The sequence below is a fragment of the Gambusia affinis genome, linkage group LG12, assembly GCF_019740435.1.
Source record: "Gambusia affinis linkage group LG12, SWU_Gaff_1.0, whole genome shotgun sequence".
NCBI classification, from domain to species: Eukaryota; Metazoa; Chordata; class Actinopteri; order Cyprinodontiformes; family Poeciliidae; genus Gambusia; species Gambusia affinis.
The window spans coordinates 13,958,840-13,978,904 of record NC_057879.1 but is presented as its reverse complement, the minus strand read 5'-3'; the positions used below and the strand labels follow the sequence as shown (position 1 = coordinate 13,978,904).

General features: G+C 36.9%; 3 protein-coding genes across 3 annotated transcripts; 2 read left to right on the top strand and 1 right to left on the bottom strand.

The window, feature by feature from the left end:
- Window positions 1–124: 124 nt before the first annotated feature.
- On the bottom strand, window positions 125–6,530 carry ppp1r7 (protein phosphatase 1, regulatory (inhibitor) subunit 7). Its single transcript, XM_044135505.1, has 10 exons — window positions 6,427–6,530; window positions 5,050–5,145; window positions 4,818–4,873; window positions 4,663–4,728; window positions 4,347–4,477; window positions 4,087–4,249; window positions 3,876–3,992; window positions 3,689–3,793; window positions 3,470–3,556; window positions 125–2,277 (listed from the first exon to the last, which is right to left on the bottom strand). The coding sequence occupies exons 1-10, from the start codon at window positions 6,464–6,466 to the stop codon at window positions 2,101–2,103; spliced, it is 1,038 nt and encodes a 345-aa protein (XP_043991440.1). The 5' UTR covers window positions 6,467–6,530; the 3' UTR covers window positions 125–2,100.
- A 3,608-nt stretch (window positions 6,531–10,138) lies between these two features.
- LOC122841860 lies at window positions 10,139–13,602 on the top strand. The gene is made up of 6 exons (XM_044135506.1): window positions 10,139–10,402; window positions 11,426–11,608; window positions 11,693–11,950; window positions 12,751–12,849; window positions 13,107–13,124; window positions 13,481–13,602. Exons 1-6 carry the CDS (start codon window positions 10,336–10,338, stop codon window positions 13,561–13,563), a joined length of 708 nt encoding a protein of 235 aa, XP_043991441.1. The 5' UTR covers window positions 10,139–10,335; the 3' UTR covers window positions 13,564–13,602.
- A 1,958-nt stretch (window positions 13,603–15,560) lies between these two features.
- On the top strand, window positions 15,561–19,251 carry cdc20 (cell division cycle 20 homolog). Its single transcript, XM_044135504.1, has 11 exons — window positions 15,561–15,731; window positions 16,072–16,277; window positions 16,371–16,507; window positions 16,588–16,684; window positions 16,763–16,888; window positions 16,974–17,170; window positions 17,249–17,343; window positions 17,450–17,687; window positions 18,119–18,244; window positions 18,332–18,449; window positions 18,846–19,251. Exons 2-11 carry the CDS (start codon window positions 16,088–16,090, stop codon window positions 19,022–19,024), a joined length of 1,503 nt encoding a protein of 500 aa, XP_043991439.1. The 5' UTR covers window positions 15,561–15,731; window positions 16,072–16,087; the 3' UTR covers window positions 19,025–19,251.
- Window positions 19,252–20,065: the final 814 nt, after the last annotated feature.

Here is a 20,065-nt window from a genome sequence, read left to right as displayed (position 1 = left end):
ATATGTGGTTCGGAGTGTAGCTTAGGGGTGGATAGTAATAGCTGAGTGCAATCACATAATTTCATATCAAACTTTTAAAAGGTACTGGTCATGACAAGTACAATGAATGAAACTACACATTTTCTTCTTAAGTAGTGTAACTTTATTTTTATTTGCATATTACATTCATTTTGCAAAGAGCATCAACTCATCAGTTCTGACAACAAGGAGCTGAAAGCAGTTTGTTTTAATGCTCTTACTTGACCAGTGAGGTTTTGTTTTGTTACTTTTCAGAATCTCACGCAAATCTGTTGTGCTGCCTGGCACAAACACAATAAAACATCACTTTACAAAGGGAGGGTGATGATGGCACAGGCCACCTACATTATGAGATGTCCAGTATTTACAAACAAACATTGTGGCACTTCCAATTCAGTTTGCTTTTTCTTTTCATTTAGGTAAACTGAATTTAAATTAACAATCATGTTAGTAATGCATAACGTTCTTGTAGATCGTTTTAATAGGATCTCTAATTTTTAACATTAGGTTTTAAAAAGGCAATTGCTTCCTTTGACAACTTGTTGCCATTTAAATGACTTACTCTATGGTATGAACTAGTTTTATCTTGATATTTTTATGTTTACAAAAAATTGGGCCCATTTGTCAATTAAAGCCCAGTGACATAGACATTAGATGAGAAGAAAGTAAACCTAGTTTAGCACTTTATTTAATATTTGCTTTCTGATAAGTTATTCTGTGATCTTTAATCCCTGAGGTGTGACATCTTTTTATTTTAAAGATGCATCACTAGTCAGTTGGACCAGGGAGTTATTCGTGAGCACCTAAGACTTATAGACAGGAAACTTGCCAGACAATGTTAGACAGATTTGACTGGTCTTTTCATTATTTGATCTAAACAATCCTAAAGCAAGTATGATTTGTTAATATTTATAAATTCTAATAGTAGACTATTCATATCTAAATGTATTTGAATGTTTTTGTGCCAACGCTGAGTTTATTTTGCATTTGTAAACACTTTTTGATCAGTCCAGCCATTAGAATAAACGTTTAACTCTGATTCAATCTACATTTTATTGTCTGGTGTTTAAATAAAATGAATGAACCACCTGGTGAAAGTAAATGTGACCAAAGGCTGTAATCAGAGGCTGTTTCAAGCTTTAATGCCTAACAAAAAAATGTGCAGTTGGCATGCATGGATACCATCTGTATGGATTGTTTTTGACATTATCATGAGTTTTACTGTACTGCAGGGGTCTTTAATCAGCTGTTAAACCTATTTCATAAAATATTGGAAGGAATAGACAAGGCTGCAGGGCAACAAAAGATTTCCCTTTGTTACGATGTCAGTTTATTTAAAATAACACAGACGTAAAGAATGTCATTCTTTAAAAGACTGCATGAGCCACTTTTCTAGCCTGCTTTTAATTATCAGATGTTTTAAGGCTTCAGTTTCTATGCTTTTTTTATTTTCTAGGTCAAGATATTAAGTAAGCTGAAGCAGAAATCAAAAAACTATATTTGTTAATGATATTTTTTTCATCTTGTTACAATTTCCCTTTAAATGTTTGATCCTGAACTGGTCTTTTCTTCTGGTTCAGTTATGCTAACAGCATCGAAGTGACAAAACATACAAAAAAATAAGAAAAATCCCCAAAACAGTAATATCTGTTTCCCTTTCCACTAATATAAGAACAGTGCAACTTCATTGATGTGTTTGGTAAGAACGATTCCTTATTTTCCTGATGGCCACAGCAAGCCTGGGGCACCTAACTGTATCCCACATGCAAACAAATTTGAAACAAAAAGGGAGAAAGAACGCAAACAAACTACAAAGTGCAGAAGAAACAAGATGAAATGAGCATAGGGTAGTTTTCACCAGTTCTGCCTTAATAAATAAAAGCTTGAAAACAAAAGCATTGATTGAGGTTTGCATACATGCATACATGTATGTTGAGTGAGTTCTGTGCTGGAATGTATATCCTTTTTGGAGTGACTTTATGATATTGTGAGGCCAATATGCTTGAGGAGGTGGTTTAGTGGGCAGGGCAGGCAGGGAGGTGAAACACTGAGAGGTTTGGCAGGTGGGTGGTACACTACGGCTTAGAAGCGAATAAAGGTAGCATCGATCTGGCGCACAGTGGGCAATGCCAGCATGATCTTTCTTCTGTACTGAGGATCTTTCTGTAGAGGGTTTCTCTCCAGATACACCGTCTCCAGGGACTTGGCATTCTTCAGCTCGTCAAGATCCGACCAGTTGTCTATCTGATTATCGTTCATCTGAGGAGAGATTCAAATACAACACAAGCGTAAGTGAAGAAGTTTGACTTTCAGTTACTTTCTCAATTTGTATTAAAAGTGTAGCAGTTTGGAGCTTTTATTTTAGATAATCAAGTCAGTGTGTTCACATCAAAGATGGCTTCTGCTAAAAAATGTTCAGGTGGAGTTTTGGATTGACAGGATCAGGGTGGACGGAGGTGTTGGGTTGAGTAGACAAGACATGAAATGTAAGGGTAAGAAGAGATATGAGAGGGAGTGTAATCTACAAATCAAGAACAGCAGCAGCATCAGACTCTAAGTGAAAGAAGAGATCTTCCAGTGACTGTCTAATCTGAAAAGTGCACTGATCAGCTGAATCTGATAAAATATTGAGAATAAAGCACAAATTGCTTTGTATTTGAAGTACTGAGTGAATTTTGTCTGCTAGCCGCAGATTCAAGACAGAGTTCAACCAGATACTCCTTTGGTATAGGAGCGTCTGGCCATGAGACATTCAACCATGTGCTCCGGTCAGAGATCCCAAGATTTACTCCACCCGCCTTTTTTACTGTCACCGACTCAGCTCTGTGTTCTGATTGGACGTCTGATAATGCTACAGAGGCCTTGCTTTCACTAGGACAATGCACTCAAAGTTTTCCCTTCCGTTTTCTGAGAATAATTCTGTATTTATATATCACCTTTCTCTTGTTTTGAAAACAACAGTTGGTTTATTTGTTGGTAAAACTCTATGACTGTTAGGTAGTCTGAGATTAAAACAATCCAAGAAACTTTGTAGAGTAAATATACCATCACAGGCTGTTTGTGTTCAAAGGTAAAACTCTGGACCAAACATGTTCTACAGTAATAACCGTCATTTGCAGTATTAATTAAGGGCAAATACAAAAATGTTATGTTTCAATAAGCTGCAGTAAGTCATAGTCTATTTACAGAGGAAACACAACTCGGTTAAGGCATATCAAGTTGATTTTCCAACACTTGTTCCTTGAAGTCTCAGTTAACTACATATCCAGTTATATTCAATAAATTAGAATATGAGGTACGATGAGGCCGTTTTTAGAAAAGAAAAAACACAGATGAAATAATGCACAGAACTGTGTTTTACCACTCAGTGAAAACAAGAGGCTACGGTCATATAAATGTTATCTGAAAGCTAGATTGTAAATAATATTCTTAAACTCAAAGCAAACCATACCCAGAACTCCTGCAGCTCTGTCAGATGGCTGACGTTCTCAATTTTCTTTACTCGATTGGCAGCAACATCCAGCGTGGTGAGTTTTTTCTGTAGAAAAGAAAAAGAAAAATACATTAATGAACATTTACAAAATGCTAACCAAGCTGTTGGAACATTTGTGCGCCAATAAATAGTCTGTCATGTAGTCCCTATTGGTAAACAGAAGCCTGCATAACTCACGTTGTTCTCCAAGCCCTCTATGACCTCAATGCCATTGTGGCTCAGATAGAGCTCTTTCAGGTTGACCAGGTTCTGTAGACCCTCAATTTTAGTAATCCGGTTGCTCTGCAAAGGAATATACAGGAAAGTAGTGATCACTCTTCTTTTAACATTGTTAAGGTGGTGAAAATACTTTGACTGCAGGTACCTGAATGCTTAAAACAGTCAGGTTGTGTAAACTGTCCAGATTCTGAAGCTTTGTTATTTTATTGGTTCCAAGAAACAAACTTTGCAATGAGGAAAGACCGTCTAGGTTCTCGATGACCTGCGAATGCAAGACAATAAGACAAAGACATGGTCAAACCAAGATCACATCGTGTTATTTTATGGATAGATTAAGCAGGCTCTCTTTGACCTACCCGAATACGATTTGAGCCCAGCTCCAACATTTCCAGACTTGTGAGGTGGTCCATGTTGGAGATGGTGGTGACTTTGTTGTGAACCAGAAAAAGTTTTTTCATTTTGGTCAACTCCTCCAAATTCTCCACTTTCCTCACCATGTTAAAGGAAACGTCAAGCAACCTGTGAGTAGATTGTTGCCAAAAAAAATTATTTTAGTCAACATGAGATAGGTATTTTTCAGGCTTTAATATACATATTTTCCTCTAATCACACTTACTCTAATTCTTTAAGGTTGCTCAGGTTCTCTAGTTTGCGGATCTGATTGTCATAGAGATCTAGTTCTTGTAGCGAGCTCAAGCTCTCAAGGTTTTCTATCTTTTTGATGAGGTTCTGTCTTAAGGATAGTGTCTGGACAAGCAGAGACAAAGATTAGAAAAAAAAAAACATGAAGTCATTGTGAAGAAAAAAAAACCCTCCCAGAATATGATCTATATTTATAGATCAAAAGAGTACAAAAATAAACTCAGTTTTGCATACTGCACTCACATCTCTACTTCCAAAATCAATAAAATCTAAATATCCAGGTTGCTTACTTTAGCCTTCTGTAGAACTTCCAATCCTTCGATTTTTCCAATACGACAATGAACAAGATCAACGTCCTGGAAAGAATAGGACATTAAAGGAATGAATTTATATAACAATAATAAAATAACGGGCAAAAAATGCTTTAATGAAAACATCTTCTAACCTCTTCTTCTGGATCCAAGGTTATGGTATCCATGTCAACAGGGGACTCTTCTTTACCTTCATAGAGAACAAAATTACACTTCAGATAAATGGAAAGGCAATGTAATTTAGCAAAAAAGAAAAAATAATTCAACCTACAGGAGCTGCCTGGCCCGCTTTTAATCAACCACGTGATTCAGAAACAGAAATAAATCAGTTCCTGGCTGTTTATGTGGGAGCAAAGAGTGACTCACTTGTGCCTGCGGGCTGATTTGGGTCCACATCGCCGTTGATACTCCTTCTTCTGGTGTCATCATCACCAGACTCTTCAGACTCACCTCGTCGGTCCACTGACATTAAGAACAAGATTTATTTTATTACAAAGCAGCAGAGCTTTTGTATAAACACACGTAATAAACTGTAGGATCATTTACATGTTATTCAATGCCAATCTCCATTTCAATTACTGAGCTTATAGGTGAACCTGTGACTGCTGTCGTTGCTCCAGTTGGCTGCAGTAACAGCTTTTTATTTACTTTGGATTACAGTTTTGAGAATAGTCAAAGATGATGTAACTATGCCCAAAATATCATTCGTTGTCTATTTTTAGCGACAGAGCTGAAGCAGTCAGAAAATTTTAATACTTTATATTTAATAAGTTTCAGTGCAACCTGAGTTAGCCCAGAATGTATAGTTTCAAAAAGTTGTACCTCTCTTAATATGTAGCCCTCACAGATTGACCTAGTATCAGTTCAGGGTTCTACTGACGATATTTAAGAAGAAATATAATGTTTTACCTTACAACTCTGGTGAAAATGTTGTCAACATACCTACTGCGAAATCAGAGGATGGCTCGAGAGGCATCCACAGCTGGCTTTAAGCTACTCATGACCATTACATTTATTATGAGAATACACGGTGTTCCCTTTGTACCATGCACTGGTTAAGTGTACGAAAAAGTTAACACTTCACCCCCACAGACTATAGTGGCTATAGTGGTTTAAGGATCACTTGATGAAATGTCTCGGCAACATTTTGGTCTTACCAATTTGTTAGCGAAGATAAGCAGTTTCAAATTTGCAAACTCAACAGACTGCTAAACATGCTAGGTAACGCGGCAATTGACTGGACTACAGCTAATGAGCAAATATAAAAGAAACATATTAAAGGGAAATACGGTCCGAATAATATAGATATTCAACACTGCACTAGCATATACACCATCAACCGCGTATAAACACAAACTGACCAGATGTTAAATAAATAACGTCAACTAACGCCTTGTGTTAGCTAACAAAACCAAGAAGAAGATCTGAGTCTTACAAAAATAGGAATTTAATGTAAATGGGAATGTTTTGATTAATACAGGTATTCGTGTTTCCTACAACACTGCACTAGCATATACGTCAACAACCGTGCATAAACACAAACTGACCAGATGTTAAATAAATAACGTCAGCTAACGCTTTGTGTTAGCTAACAAAACCAGGATGAAGGTCTGGGTCTTACAAGAATAACGGCCCACCCAGACTGCCAAAATTAAACAACACACAACCTGTTTTAAATAGTTATACTCTCCCCAAACCGTACAGCCAGATCACGACGACTTCTTTGAACATTTTTATACTCACCTTCCATTTCTTGATGCTCTCCAACAGACAGAGAAGCCATGTTTTCTGTAAACACTCCTGACAACTGCTTAGCCAATCCTGTGGAAGCAGTTTTTACCTTCGAACAGAAGAGGACGCTGTTGCTAAAAAATAAACCACGATGAGTTCTCCAGAGCTTTTTATTCGGTATAATTTTATATTTTAATTAGTACATGTAAGTGTGGGAGATAATTTAAATAATAATTACTTTGCAGTTTAAAGGTATTTCTACACGTTGTCACATTAAAACCCTCATAATTTAATGTATATAGGAATGTTTTGATAGAAACCAGGACAAAGTACTTCAAAATTGTAAAGTGGACTGAAAATTATAAAATATTTTGTTTCCTTTTTTGTCACTTTGACAAATGAAAAGCTTAACATGTGCAGCTGTTTTAGCTTGCTTGAGTCAATACTGTATTTCTTTTTGTGTATCAACCTTACACATATTTACAGATTCAATAGACTCAATAAATAGAATTCGATTCAAGTTCAATCTGAGTCTTTTTTAGTCTCTCAGAGGTTTTCTTCACACCTTGTATGTGAAAGCTCCAACAACTTTGGTCAGCTTTGCTGTCTCTGTTGGATAAAAATATCCTCACATCACAGCATGATACCACTATCACCATGTTACACAGTTGATTAGTGTGTTCTCATTGATATGCAGCAAAGCATTGGATGGCTGGCCATCAAAAGATGAATGACATATTTTGATAAATTTCCAGTTGTTCAATAACTCCTTCTGCCACAATGGCCAGAATAGTGCAGTTTGAGTTGTTCAAAGCTTCCAATATTTTTGAAAACCCAATCTTATTACCAACCTTTCCAAAGCTTTACTGCTGACCTTTGAGGGATGTCCCTTGAACTCAGTGATCCTGTTTGTAATCTTTCACAAAACTCTGATGCCTTCACTGAACAGTTGGACATATTATGAAATGCATTTACAAAGAATGTGGGTGGTTTACTGCTTTGTCCTCTTTCTAATCAGGGTGAGGCTAATTTGCTAACCATAGCAACAACCGTGGTCACATCCGTAAAGTATCAGTCTATTTATAATCGTTTTAGAAACTCCTTCATAATGATCAGGATTAAAGGAATGTTGAAGTTTGTGTTGAAGGCAGGTTCTTTCCTGAAATAGTTTCAACTAGAAAACACCCTCTGGTGACATCATGTGTGTGTATGTGGTGTACTAACGTTTGTTGTTTTTGTTTTAACCAAGAGCAATTTTGTTTCAAAGTTCGGCCAACCCATTCATAACTTCTCAGTATTCAGTAGTGCTCCCTTTTATCACAATGCCTTAACAAAATGCCATATTTCTCCTTGACACAAAAAGCTTTATCTTTATTACAGAACATGACGTTTGCGCCACAAACCTGTTGGAAAAATTTCACAGAACCTTTTAGAAACTCTAAAAGCAAGGTTTAATTAGTAACGGGTCGTTTAGTCATTCTTTAAAACGTAAAACACATCAGAGTAGAGTAAAGGCTAAATCGTATGTTAAGGAACATTGGTTATGTGAATATATCAGTACAAATTTCACAGCAACAGCTTGAACAGGATAAGCTGCTGCAGTCAGTAACAATATAATATAATAAAAGCCTTACTGAATTACATAAAGCTTAACCGGTTGCTCCTAAAAACCAGTATTCTCCCACAGCACTTTGTTTATACAGGCACTTCCCATCTGCATACCTTCCCCTTTTAGAGCATGCCTGCAATAGATCAAGGCTCTTACATTTGTCCAAGGCCTAATGAAAATATTAGGATGCAAACAATTCTTCCTTATCAGAACCTTGCCTAAATACCACTTTAATGATAATAATAACATTTTCAAAGCATAAAAGAGCTTTGCATATGAAGTTAAATTTTTCCCCCACTGTTTTTACATGGTTTTTCTTTTTTATAAACTTTGCATCAATAAATGAGATTGTGCATTAGTAGTTTTTAATTCTTTGATGGGTTTTGATGGCTCTCACCTCCAGTCATCACCTGGTTCAGGGTTGGCACGAGCACCAGAAATGGAAATGAACAAGCGTGTCATGTACTTAATGTGGAAAACATAATGTTTTACATGTTCTATGTATACACGCAAACAGAAAAGCACTTCAATCCATAAGATAGGAATATATACAATTATTGCTGCAACGTTCTCTTGCAAAAGGTATATGTGTCAGAGTGAAAAGATCTTTTCGGCTTACACATTTGCAAGCAGCTTGTTTTATTTGTCGCAGACAAAAAACCTTGAAGCAAGAAAAAAGAATAAAACGAACAGTCTCATTTATTTTTGTTGATAATTCATCTGTGTCGCAATGGTTACAAATAATTTTGGAGAGCAACTACACGGAACCCGGAGACAAATAACATCAAGGTTTCTTCACACGGTTTTGGGAAGCAAAAACTTTCCATTCCTCTTCTGTGTTTCTTTCAAATATTTCAGAAAAGCACTCCTCCAAGCAATTAACCTTTAGTTCTCTCCTGGCTCCTCCTTTTTGCTCAGGGCTTTTCCTTTTTCTTTGAAAAACCTGAAAGAGCCAAGAACAAGTTTGTGTTGTTAGGGGAACTTACATGTTTTTGCTGTAGCATTAAGATAAGAGTTACAATCATCACATAAGCTTAGAAAGCAGCATAATTAGAAGTTCAGGATTTCATTGTATTTTTTTGTTTGTTTTTTGTTTTTTTTGTTCATGAACAAATACACAAAAAAGCAAAACAGCAATGTTTTTACACAATGCACAACATCCTGAGGTGGATGATGATGTCTAATAGTGGATTAAACTTTTGTCAGCAATCGTATTTTTTAATTGCTATGTTGGTAAACAAAACAGAAAAGTTTCCTCAATTTGGTATAAGAAAAGCTGAAGTTTATCACTAACCCCAATTTTAAAATCCAATAAGGCTGCCACTTATTAATAAATTAATAAATAATTAATTTATTCATGACCAAAGAAGGCTAATATTTTTTAAAATTATACTTTTGACATCTCAGTAACATTAAGTCTTTCTAATACCTACATGTTAATTGTTGTTTGAATACATAAAATGTAAATATATGGCAAGCTTTCTTACTTGTATTGCAAGAAAGCTTATCACTCAATGGCAATGGGAATCCTATTGATTTAGCAAATTCAGGTGAATTGAATGCATCATTATAATAAATATTTTTTCTGCATATTGGACTATCAGACACTGTAGGAACATATCTTTTGAAGGAGGTTGCATAGTCATGTATGTTTGAACAATATAAGAGAAACAAATTGCCAGAAGTGCAAATTTTAACAAATATGTGCAACCTCTTATATATGGTGGCACTGAAATAGCTCCAGAGCCAATAAAATGTTTTGCAGGGTGCCATAAACAAAGCACAGGAGATAACCCCCGACTACCAGCACTGGTAACTTCACCTCTGACTGCACTTCAGGAAATAAATATTGTAAAGGTCAGCTCACGCTGCCGGAGTGCAGGACTACACAAACTTCGTATTTTCAAAGATAGAGAAAGTTAGTGGACCACTCTAAATAGATTCTATAGTCATTGCTCACTTTTAACTAAGCTTTCACACTTGGTCTGTGTGACCCATCTTTAGTTTTATCACCTCTTTGGTATTCAGAGGAATAAGTGAACCTGGAGAATCCTGAGAGCCAATAAGAGCCGCGCGGGGGGCTGTATTAACATAATATCTCCGTTGGTGAGAAAAGGGGCGGGGAGTGTTCTATGTTGTCAGTCGCTGCCTGTCAAGCAGCGTCTTTTAAATGCTGTAGTTGATGTGCTGGACTAATTCTTTACGCTCTTCTTAAATGGCTTAAAATTACCCTGGTAATCTTTAACCTGTTAGACGCTTCTAAGCGCCGAAACAGTTTAAGTTGCGACGGACAAAGAGCAGTCGCCACAGAAATGCGTTTCTTTACCTTTCTTTTCATTTTTTTCAATCATTTATCGAGCGCCCTTCCTCTTCACGTAGGTAAGCAACTTAACATCGCTTTTCGTTCGGTTAAGAGAAAACCAGAAACGTGTGCTAAATCTTTAAACTGTTTAGAAAATATCTTTTACCTTAGACATGACTGTGTGGGGCGGATTTCCAGATATTCCAACTATACCTTCTTTAAAATGACGGTGGCAACAGTTGTTGCGATTTTGTGCACGATGTGCGGTGATGTTTAATGTGTTTACATCAGACTGAGAGTTCAGTCCCAGTGTCATCCTTCATGAAATAAAAAAAACAAAAAACGTACCAGATTAATGTCAACAAGGTGAAGTAACCTGCACTGATGGTCAAAATCTCATTTGTTCTGTTGGACTCACTGGACTAATATGGTAGAGATGTAGTTCATTTTAAATGTTGCTTTCCTCAGAAAAAAAGAAACAACAAAGAAGTACTGTAGGAAGAGTATTAGGAGCTATTTGTAAGATTCCTTTAATCAGGGCTTTGCTTTTGCTTTTACTTTTTGTTTTTATTCGGGTAGATCAGCATACATCCGGGAGACATTGAGTTCATTAGGTTTTCTGTTATCTACTGGTAAAAGGACCTGCACCTGTGACAAAACTGCGAAGGCACAAAATCACAAACTCACTACTTCGCTGAGATGATACAAGATGCATAGATGGCCAATAGTTCATCTGTTCTGTTAGACTGGAATAACATGATACAAATGCAGCTATTTTTAAATCTTGCATTCCTTAGGATAAAAAAATAATACAACTGTTAAAGCTTCAGTAGGAGTAGTTTATAGCTTAGGAACTATTATTCAGAATGTCATTAGGGTTTTGTTTTTACTTTTTGTTTTGACTCAATGTTGAAACTAAAAATGAAACCTATTTGTTAGATCACAATAAAACACCTGAAAAACTGCACTTTTCCCATTTGCCAATACTGATCAGTAAAAATATAAATTTTTTAACTTTGTTATTTTTAATCGAGAGCTTGTTTCAATGCTTATATCTGATTTCCCCCTTTTTTTTAAATCCCTTTCCCATGTCCTTTCAGATGCCATCATAGTTCAGATCCAGCAGTGGGGGGTGGTAGGAGCTCAGCATGTCGCAGAGCAAGTTTTGCTCAATGGAATTTCTCTCTCAAGCCCAAGCTGGGAGGTCCAGAGCATAATTAAAAGCATGTCCGCTAGTGACCTCCTACCTGATGGAATCAGCAATAACCAGACTTCATTTCTAAGTAAGATGATCCCGATTTTGTGAAAACCAGATAATTTTGACCTTATTTCATAATTATCTGTGTATGTTGATACTCTCCCTTTAGGAAATCATACTGTCCTTCGCTCTCGGGAATGCATCATAGAGGGCTCTCGGCTCCACTGGTCTGATCGGGTGTTTTGTGACGGCAAGGTCTTCCTGACCCTGGAGCACAACAACACATGGACAGCCCATGTGCCAGAAGCAAAGGCCCTCAAAAACCTGTGGGACCAGGAAGTGGAGCATTCAAAGATTGAGAAAAGTCGTCTGCAGGAGGGATGCATTCAGCTGATGAAGGAACTGAAGCTTTCAGAGGAAGAGTCAGGTACTGTTTTTTTTTTTTTTTGTCTTTCTCAGACATTTTTTTTAGAGAACTTTAGCAGATCTGTTTTTATTTGCCTCCAGCTTTATTATTAAGAAGCTATGTTAAAATGCAGGTCATGTAGTCAGTTTGCCTTTTTGTGTCCCTGGAGCTTTACCACCTGTCTTTTTCAGGAATAAAAAGATCCCTTTAACAACCAATATCATAAAACCTACTCAAAGTCTCGTCTAAAGACAAATGTAGTGGTGCATTAGCATTTGTGCCAATGCTCCACGCCACCCAAAAGCCCTGATGATTGGAATGTGAATAATAGTTTCTAAACTACAGGCTCCTCTTATTATATCTTTAGTTGTAGTAACACTTTTGAAGTTGCATTTTTTTTATTCTATGACATTCAACATCTAAAATGAGCTGCATTTCTATCACAGTACTCCAGTCCAACAGAATAAATGAGTTATTCACTACCTATGAAACTTACGTCATCTTGGTTGCTGACATTAACCTGGTACCTTTTTGCTGGTTTCATAGAAGCTAACAAAAAGGTTTAACTGTTAAGGTAACTGCAAGCAGTTAAACGATGTGGTGCTGTTGTGACTTAACTTTGAGTATGAAGCAAACAAATGAAACATCATCACACGTCTTATTTTATGTCCGAAGGTCAGTGTATTCAGGTGTACCTGGATATAAAAGGGTTTGTTGAAAATGTACAAAATGGAATAATAGTTCAAACTGGCATAGTCTATTATTATGCTGTTGCTTACAGTCATAGTCATTTGAAATATAATTTGTTTTTCTCTCTTTAGTTCATGGAATTGCTCTACCCAGATTTCTGATCCCTATCTTGGCTGTGACGGCATTTTTAATGCTAATTATAGTGACCATTCTTATCTCAAGAGGCCCTGGTGAGTAAACAACCTTTTTTTTCCTTTCATTTTTTTTAAAAACATAGCATTGCATATCGTGATTCAGAGAAGTACTATTGATGTTCCCATATTGTCAGCCAATGTCTGCGTGCTTCTGTCTTGACTTCATTTTCGAGTCTGATGACTGCTAGGGTCACAAACTACAACGCAATTTGAGATGTCTCATCAGTATGGTCTTCCATAGTTCAAGGAAAATGTAATGTCATGTGCTTTGTCTTTGTTCTCAATCTGTTTAGGTCTAATTCACCCTGGAGGTAAGAAAAACAAAACTCCCACTGTTTTCTCTCTGCTTCAGCTGACATTCTTAAAAGATTGATAACAAAAAGTTAAATATTAAATATACAAAAAAATAAAACACACATAGCCTTTGGACAAGTATGTTCTACTTGATGTTTGTGGGTAGGTCAGGTGGTTTTTCTTCTCCATCCTAATTATGTATGTGCAATGTGACCTCAGTTGCCCCTGTGTTTTGCTTGATCAGCAAGTTACATAAACTAATAAGGTACAGTGATGAAGGCTCTTTGAACAGGTCCTCTGTTAAGTATTTACATTTCTTGCTTGCTTATGAAGAAATAAAATGGGATTGATGTTCTATTTTTTTTTATTGCAGGGGTGATCGGCTCCATTATCCATTACCCCAAAGACATAACACATACTGCTGATGAGAAGAAATTCTGTTACAGAGCACTGTGACTCAAAAGGCTCGTGAATACAAAGTTGCTTGTGAATTGATGTTTTTTGTCATATCTTATGTTTTTCTTATTCTCTTTATTGCTTGTTTATTTTAAAAAATATATAAATTACTTAAAGAACAATTAACACAAGTGTTTGATCCAGTAAGTTGTTCACATTCTTGTCCACACCAATAAACTCTCCACACAAAACTTGACATGTTCCGATAAAACAGTGCAAACTAATCCTAACTCTCTCACTGTTCATCAAGGATGTTTCAAAAACTAATGGTATATTTTTGCTCATTAAAAAAGTGTATTTTAAGTAACATGTACTGTTTTTGCTTAGCACTTGAAGTGATTTTTCTATAACACTGTATTAAACTTTATGAAAAGATCTTATTTTTAATTAAAGCAGAATATTTATGCACAGTCAAAACAACAAAACACTCCAATCACTCTATCAGTGACAATATATAAAAAGTTTATGAGTAAGGAAGACATTTTCAGAGTCCATGTAAAAGTTAATCATTTATGCAGTATTCCTTACTTATGAGTGCATTTTAGTCGAATGTTGGTTTTCTTGGACAGTGACGGTGCTAACACACACAATGGTACTCTGTGAAAATGCATGGAGGCAGTATAAATAACTTAAAAAGCGCTTTTGTGGGGTTCCATGATAATTTATGTTTATTAGGAAAAGTTGGCTATTAGCAACACCTAAGATGTCAAATGTTAAAAGTTTCTTCCTGGCAAATTATTTTCTTTTGTTTCTGCACTGCCACTCAAAAAGCAGTCTTTTGTGATAAGTAACAATACATCAGAATATAATTTAGAAATTAATTTCAGCTATTCAATAGACCACATAGATTTGTTGCAGAGAGAAAAATATGAAACCTTATTTCTTCCAATGTTGATGACCATGGCTTATGACAATTAAAACTCTAAATTTAGTTATTGAAACATACAATACCCTTAAAAAGCAGAATTTATAAAACTGAAATGTTAAACTTCTTTATAGGATTGTGAAGCAACTCCTAATAAAATTTGTCAGGGGTTTATTAAAAGGCATAGTCTGCAGCAGGAATTGATGTTTCAAGAGGCACCACACAGATATCCAGGATCATATGGGTTTACCGTCTAATTCTTTGTCCCTCCTCACCCAGAGCCAATGTCACAATTGTTTTAGCTAGGCTGAGAAACAAAAAAGGAATGCTGTTATTTGGTTCAAAATCTTCTTTTCACACAAGTGAAAAGAAGATTTTGGGGAGTGGGGGTTCAGTATCTCAGAGTCAAGTATGAGGTGATTGTGGGAACCATGCCATCTGCTGGTGTTTGTCTGCTATGTTATTTTAGCACACTTGAAGCTGCCCTCTGCTGAAAAGCTTTCTTGAAATACCGAGTTCATTTTCTGCTAGACTTAACACCATTCACTACCTGTACTATGACCACAGTATAACTGTGCTTGATTGGCCTAAACCAATTAGTAAATATGTAAAAATAAATACATAGAATCTATGGAGTACCATTCAAAGAATTAAAAAGTCACCAGACATCAATTAGTTGAATTATAAAGAAGTCGTAGACATTTGTTTATGTTTTTGAAACAAACACTTTATATGTATAAATATTTTAGATTCTAATACATTATTTAATTACGTGCAATTTTAATCTAATCCACTTGTGTCAAGTCCTGGAGGACCACTGCCCTGCAACTTTTAGATGTGCCCCTGCTGCACTACACCTAAATAAAATAATTAGGTCATTAACAAGGCTCTGGAAAACGTATCCACACAAGAAGGAGATAATTAAGCCATTTCATTCCAGTGTTTTGTACTTGTGGCGCATCTAAAAACTGCAGGACAGTGGCCCTTGAGGACTGGAATTTGACACCCCTGATCTAATCAGAGAAATACACAAAAAGCAAACAGTAGATGGCGATAGAGTTCAAGAGAATTGGTTCGTTTAATAGACGTCAGCGTCACAGGAAACAGCAACTACCAATCAGAACTCCGCATTTGTTCTCGATACCGAGGCAACAGCCACATATTAACGGCTGCGTCTTGAATGAGCCAATCACAAAAGCGCGACGTGGGATTTAAATCGTGTCGCGTGTTCTGCACAAAATTCAAATTTCAGACGGAGAAGAGACGAAGCGACAATTCCTCACTCTTTCTGCAAGCACAGTTTGTATGTTTGTTTTTAATCTATAAATCCGATAACTGATACGTTTTCTTTGTGTTTTCAATCATACTGTGATTCTGTTTTTACATGTTTATTTTGAGCAGGCTAATTATGTTAAATTCCTTTCGTGTTTTTATGTGGGTCCACAAATGTATCAAAGCTGCATATAACCTGGCAGTGTTGGGAGTGGGGGAATAAATATTTGTTTCTTTGTTTAAGTGACTTCTTGGACAAAGCTGATCCAGCCTTGACATTTTTGGCTAGCGTTAACATGGGATCGCGAAGTATCAAGTATAAAACGAAGATTAGGTTACTAATACACATAAAATCGACACTTTTTTTTCAGTCAAAACCTGACTGAAATGGCGCAGTTTGGATTTGAGAATGACATCCACAGCATCCTCAAGCTCGACATGCCGATTACAAACGCTCCCATAGCGAGGTGGCAGAGAAAGGCCAGCTCATCCAACACGTCCGGCCGGAACACTTTGTCGCCTGGAAAATCTGCTAATGTTTCGCTAAGTTCATCTAAAACTCCAACCAAAACGCCAGGTAATTGAAGCATTGTTTTTAGTTTTGTGTAGAGTTTTTTTTTCTTTTAAGTGTCAATGAGGGCGTTTGTAAATGTGTGTGTAATTTCCTCAGGTAAAAACAAGAAAACCCCATCGAAGATGGGAGGCGATCGCTTCATACCCACAAGGAATAATAAACAAATGGACGTGGCAAATTTCCTGCTTACAAAAGAGAATGAACCAGCTGATGCAAACCCTACTTTGTCAATAGTAAGTAGTCTGACAGACTTCCTTTTAAAACTTGATGTGGAGTCTAGGATTTAATTGATCACTTCTTTCCGTATTTATAGGAAAGCCAGAAAGCTTGGTCGGTGGCACTAAACGGATACAACATTGAAGATGCAAAGATCCTGCACCTAGGAGGGAAGCCACTGAATGCACCAGAAGGTAACTGCATGCAAGCTTGGATTTTTAAAGCAATTAAATTTTTACTTGGTTTAATTTCTATTTTTATTTTTTATTAAGGCTATCAAAACAACTTGAAAGTCCTCTACAGTCAAGTTTCAACACCTGCCTCTCTCAAAAAGACCAGATACATATCTTCTACTCCTGACAAAATCTTAGATGCTCCAGGTCTACGAAATGATTTCTGTAAGAATCTCTATTACATCTTTCCACAAAATGTAAATCATCCTTTTATGTCTTGTATATGTTAGTCTCCCCCTCTCTTTTCCAGATTTAAATCTGCTTGACTGGAGCAGTCGAAATGTCCTCGCTGTGGCACTAGACAATAGTGTGTACCTCTGGGATGCCTCACAAGGAGACATCACTCTACTTGTGAAGCTGGAGCGCGAGGAGGACTATATCTGCTCGCTGTCCTGGACCAAAGAGGGAAGCTACCTGGCTGTTGGAACCAGTGATTGCAAAGTTCAGGTAAGGATTGCCATGGATGTGCATTCTAGGCAACGTGCTTGTCAGCACGTGGATCAATGTCTGCATTTTTCTTTTCAGTTGTGGGATGTTGAAAATCAGAAACGCCTGCGCAGCATGACTAGCCACACAGCAAGAGTCAGTTCTCTGAGTTGGAATGATTATATTCTTTCCAGGTATAGTTGCTCTGACACTTGAGCAAACTTAAATTGGCCAATTTTCTAGAAAAGTACTTGAAGTAACTAAATTTCCTTCTGTATATTTTTTTCTGTCTTCTCTCAGTGGCTCCAGGTCAGGGCACATTCACCACCATGATGTGAGGGTGGCAGACCACCTCATCTCTACACTTGCTGGCCATTCACAAGAAGTGTGTGGCCTCAAGTGGTCACCTGATGGGCGATACTTGGCTAGTGGCGGCAATGACAACTTGGTGTGTTTATGGCCCCGTGTGCAGGAGGGAAGTTCCAATAGTGAGGGACAGTTGATCCGTTGCTTGAGTGAACATCAGGGAGCTGTCAAGGTGAGGCTCTTCTCTGTACAGTATATTCTAAGCATTCTTCAAACATCACTGGTATGTAACGTTCATATAAGTAACACCTTGTACAACTATTATCCCTTAAAGTCTAAGATCTTGTCATGTAACAAAATTTTATGTTGACATGTTGTTAAATAATTGCTAGATTTTTCAAGAGCTGTGTAGCTCCATATTTCTCTAGAGCTGTACAATCCACATCTCTGGTGGTAGAAACTGAACTTTTAACCATCACATGACCCAAATGGAAGAGTGAAATGAAGGCTCTTTTAATTCATGTTCTTCCATTGCAGTCTTAAAGTTTTAGAGAGGCTAAACCAAAGCAGCATTTGTCTAACAAGATCATGTTATTTCTCTGGTTCTCATGTCTTAAGCGGTTGACTTCTTTACTAACGTATTGTCATGCATTTCCATTTAAGGCTTTGGCCTGGTGCCCATGGCAGTCGAATATTCTAGCCTCTGGTGGCGGCACCAGTGACCGCCACATTCGCATCTGGAATGTCAACTCGGGCTCTTGTGTCAGTTCTCTTGACACTCAGTCGCAGGTAACTAAGTGTCTCTAAACTCTGATGTTTCGTTGTGCTGTTAAATTGAGATTTTCCTAAGTGTACAATCTGTTTCCTAAAATGCAGATCTCGTCACTTGTGTTTGCACCCAACTACAAAGAATTGGTCTCTGCACATGGCTTTGCCCATCACAATGTTGTCATTTGGAAGTATCCCTCACTCTCCAAGGTTTCAGAACTTAATGGTAAGTGAGAAATTTTACTTTAGCCATATCTGACAACAGGTGGACAATCCTAAATGCCTAAACTCTGAAACTGTATTCAATCCCAATTAGTCCAATTATGACAGGTGCTGCAGTTTTGGTATCCTCCTAATTTCTATCCTGGCATTTAATAAAGCTGGTCTGGAGTTCTTGGAGCCTAAGCAACTTACTGCAACATGCTTCATTTGAAAAGGGACATGACTGTCTATACAAATTTGCTGATGCCTTGAGTTATACTCTTATGATCATATTATACAAGGAGTATTTCTGACACTTTCTACTGGAGCAGTATATAAAAGAAATATTGACGGAACATGAAGAAATTTGTTCACAATCTTCTTTCATAACTTTTTTTTTTTTCTTTTTATTTCTTTTTAGGCCATGACGGCAGAGTTCTCAGTTTGGTTTTGAGCCCAGACAATACAACTGTAGCAACTGTTGCTGGAGATGAAACTATTCGTCTGTGGAAGTCCTTCGAAATGGATCCTGTAAAGAAGAAGGCTAAGGAGAGGCTGGTTAGTTCAGCTAGCAGTGTCATTCATCAGTCCATCAGATAACTTCCCTTGTTTTTTCTTTTATATCATAGATATTTTTGATTATACAGATGTGGATGAAATTGTTTAAACTGAAATAAAGCTTTCCACTCAGTTGCCGTTTTTGGGGGCTTTATGGGTTTTTACGGTGTGTGGTAGCAGCGAATAGTTTAGCTTTTACTTGAGTTTTATTGGCATGTGCCTTGTAATTACTGAATGAAGATGTTAATAAACCATATTTATCAAATGTGTGTAATGCATATGTTTCTGGATTCACTTGTGATGGTGCTTATGATCTGGACTGGGGTTTAATAAACTGCACATTGCCAGCTATGTTTGTATAATCCTGAGGACCTATATTCATCTTAAGTGAGCACACAGAAAGGGAACTGAATCTTTTATTTTGTCCTCTGTTCAAATGGTAAGTGGAGATTTTGCTGAAGTGAGATACTTTGAGATTAGACCAATTTCTTAAACACTCCAAATGCATCTGATGGTTTTCTGAAGTTAATGGAGGTTGCATACTGTTTTTTAAATCAAGGGGAGAGGAGAAGAAACTGGGACCTAAAGTTCCTGGCACCATCCAAGGGGATATTATCAATTTTCTTTCAGTTGATGTCTATGTAACTTTTGGCCTTAAACTGCCACTAGATGGCACTATATCTGAGATTCTGAGGTAGACCACAGAAAGTAATGGTTTGAAGGTTTAGACTGGGGGATATTTTAACATTTACCCATTTTAGAATAAAATAATTTTACATTATAGTGATATTGACATAACATGTGGTACCCATTGACTCAACATTGTCCATTAGGTTATTTAACTTATGTTGATCAAAATTAATGTGGTATTTATAGGCAACTGATACAAAGATTGCAATTCAGACTTGTTAGAACAGGAAAATAAAATGGAAAATGGACTGAAAAATTTAGGTTCTATTTTTTTGTTTACATTTCTTTGTTCCTTTGTAAGATATGTAGAACAAAAGATCATTTCTGTACATTTAACATTTTGGTCTCAGGGACCTCCATTATAACCACATACAGCTTCTGCCTTCAAAATGT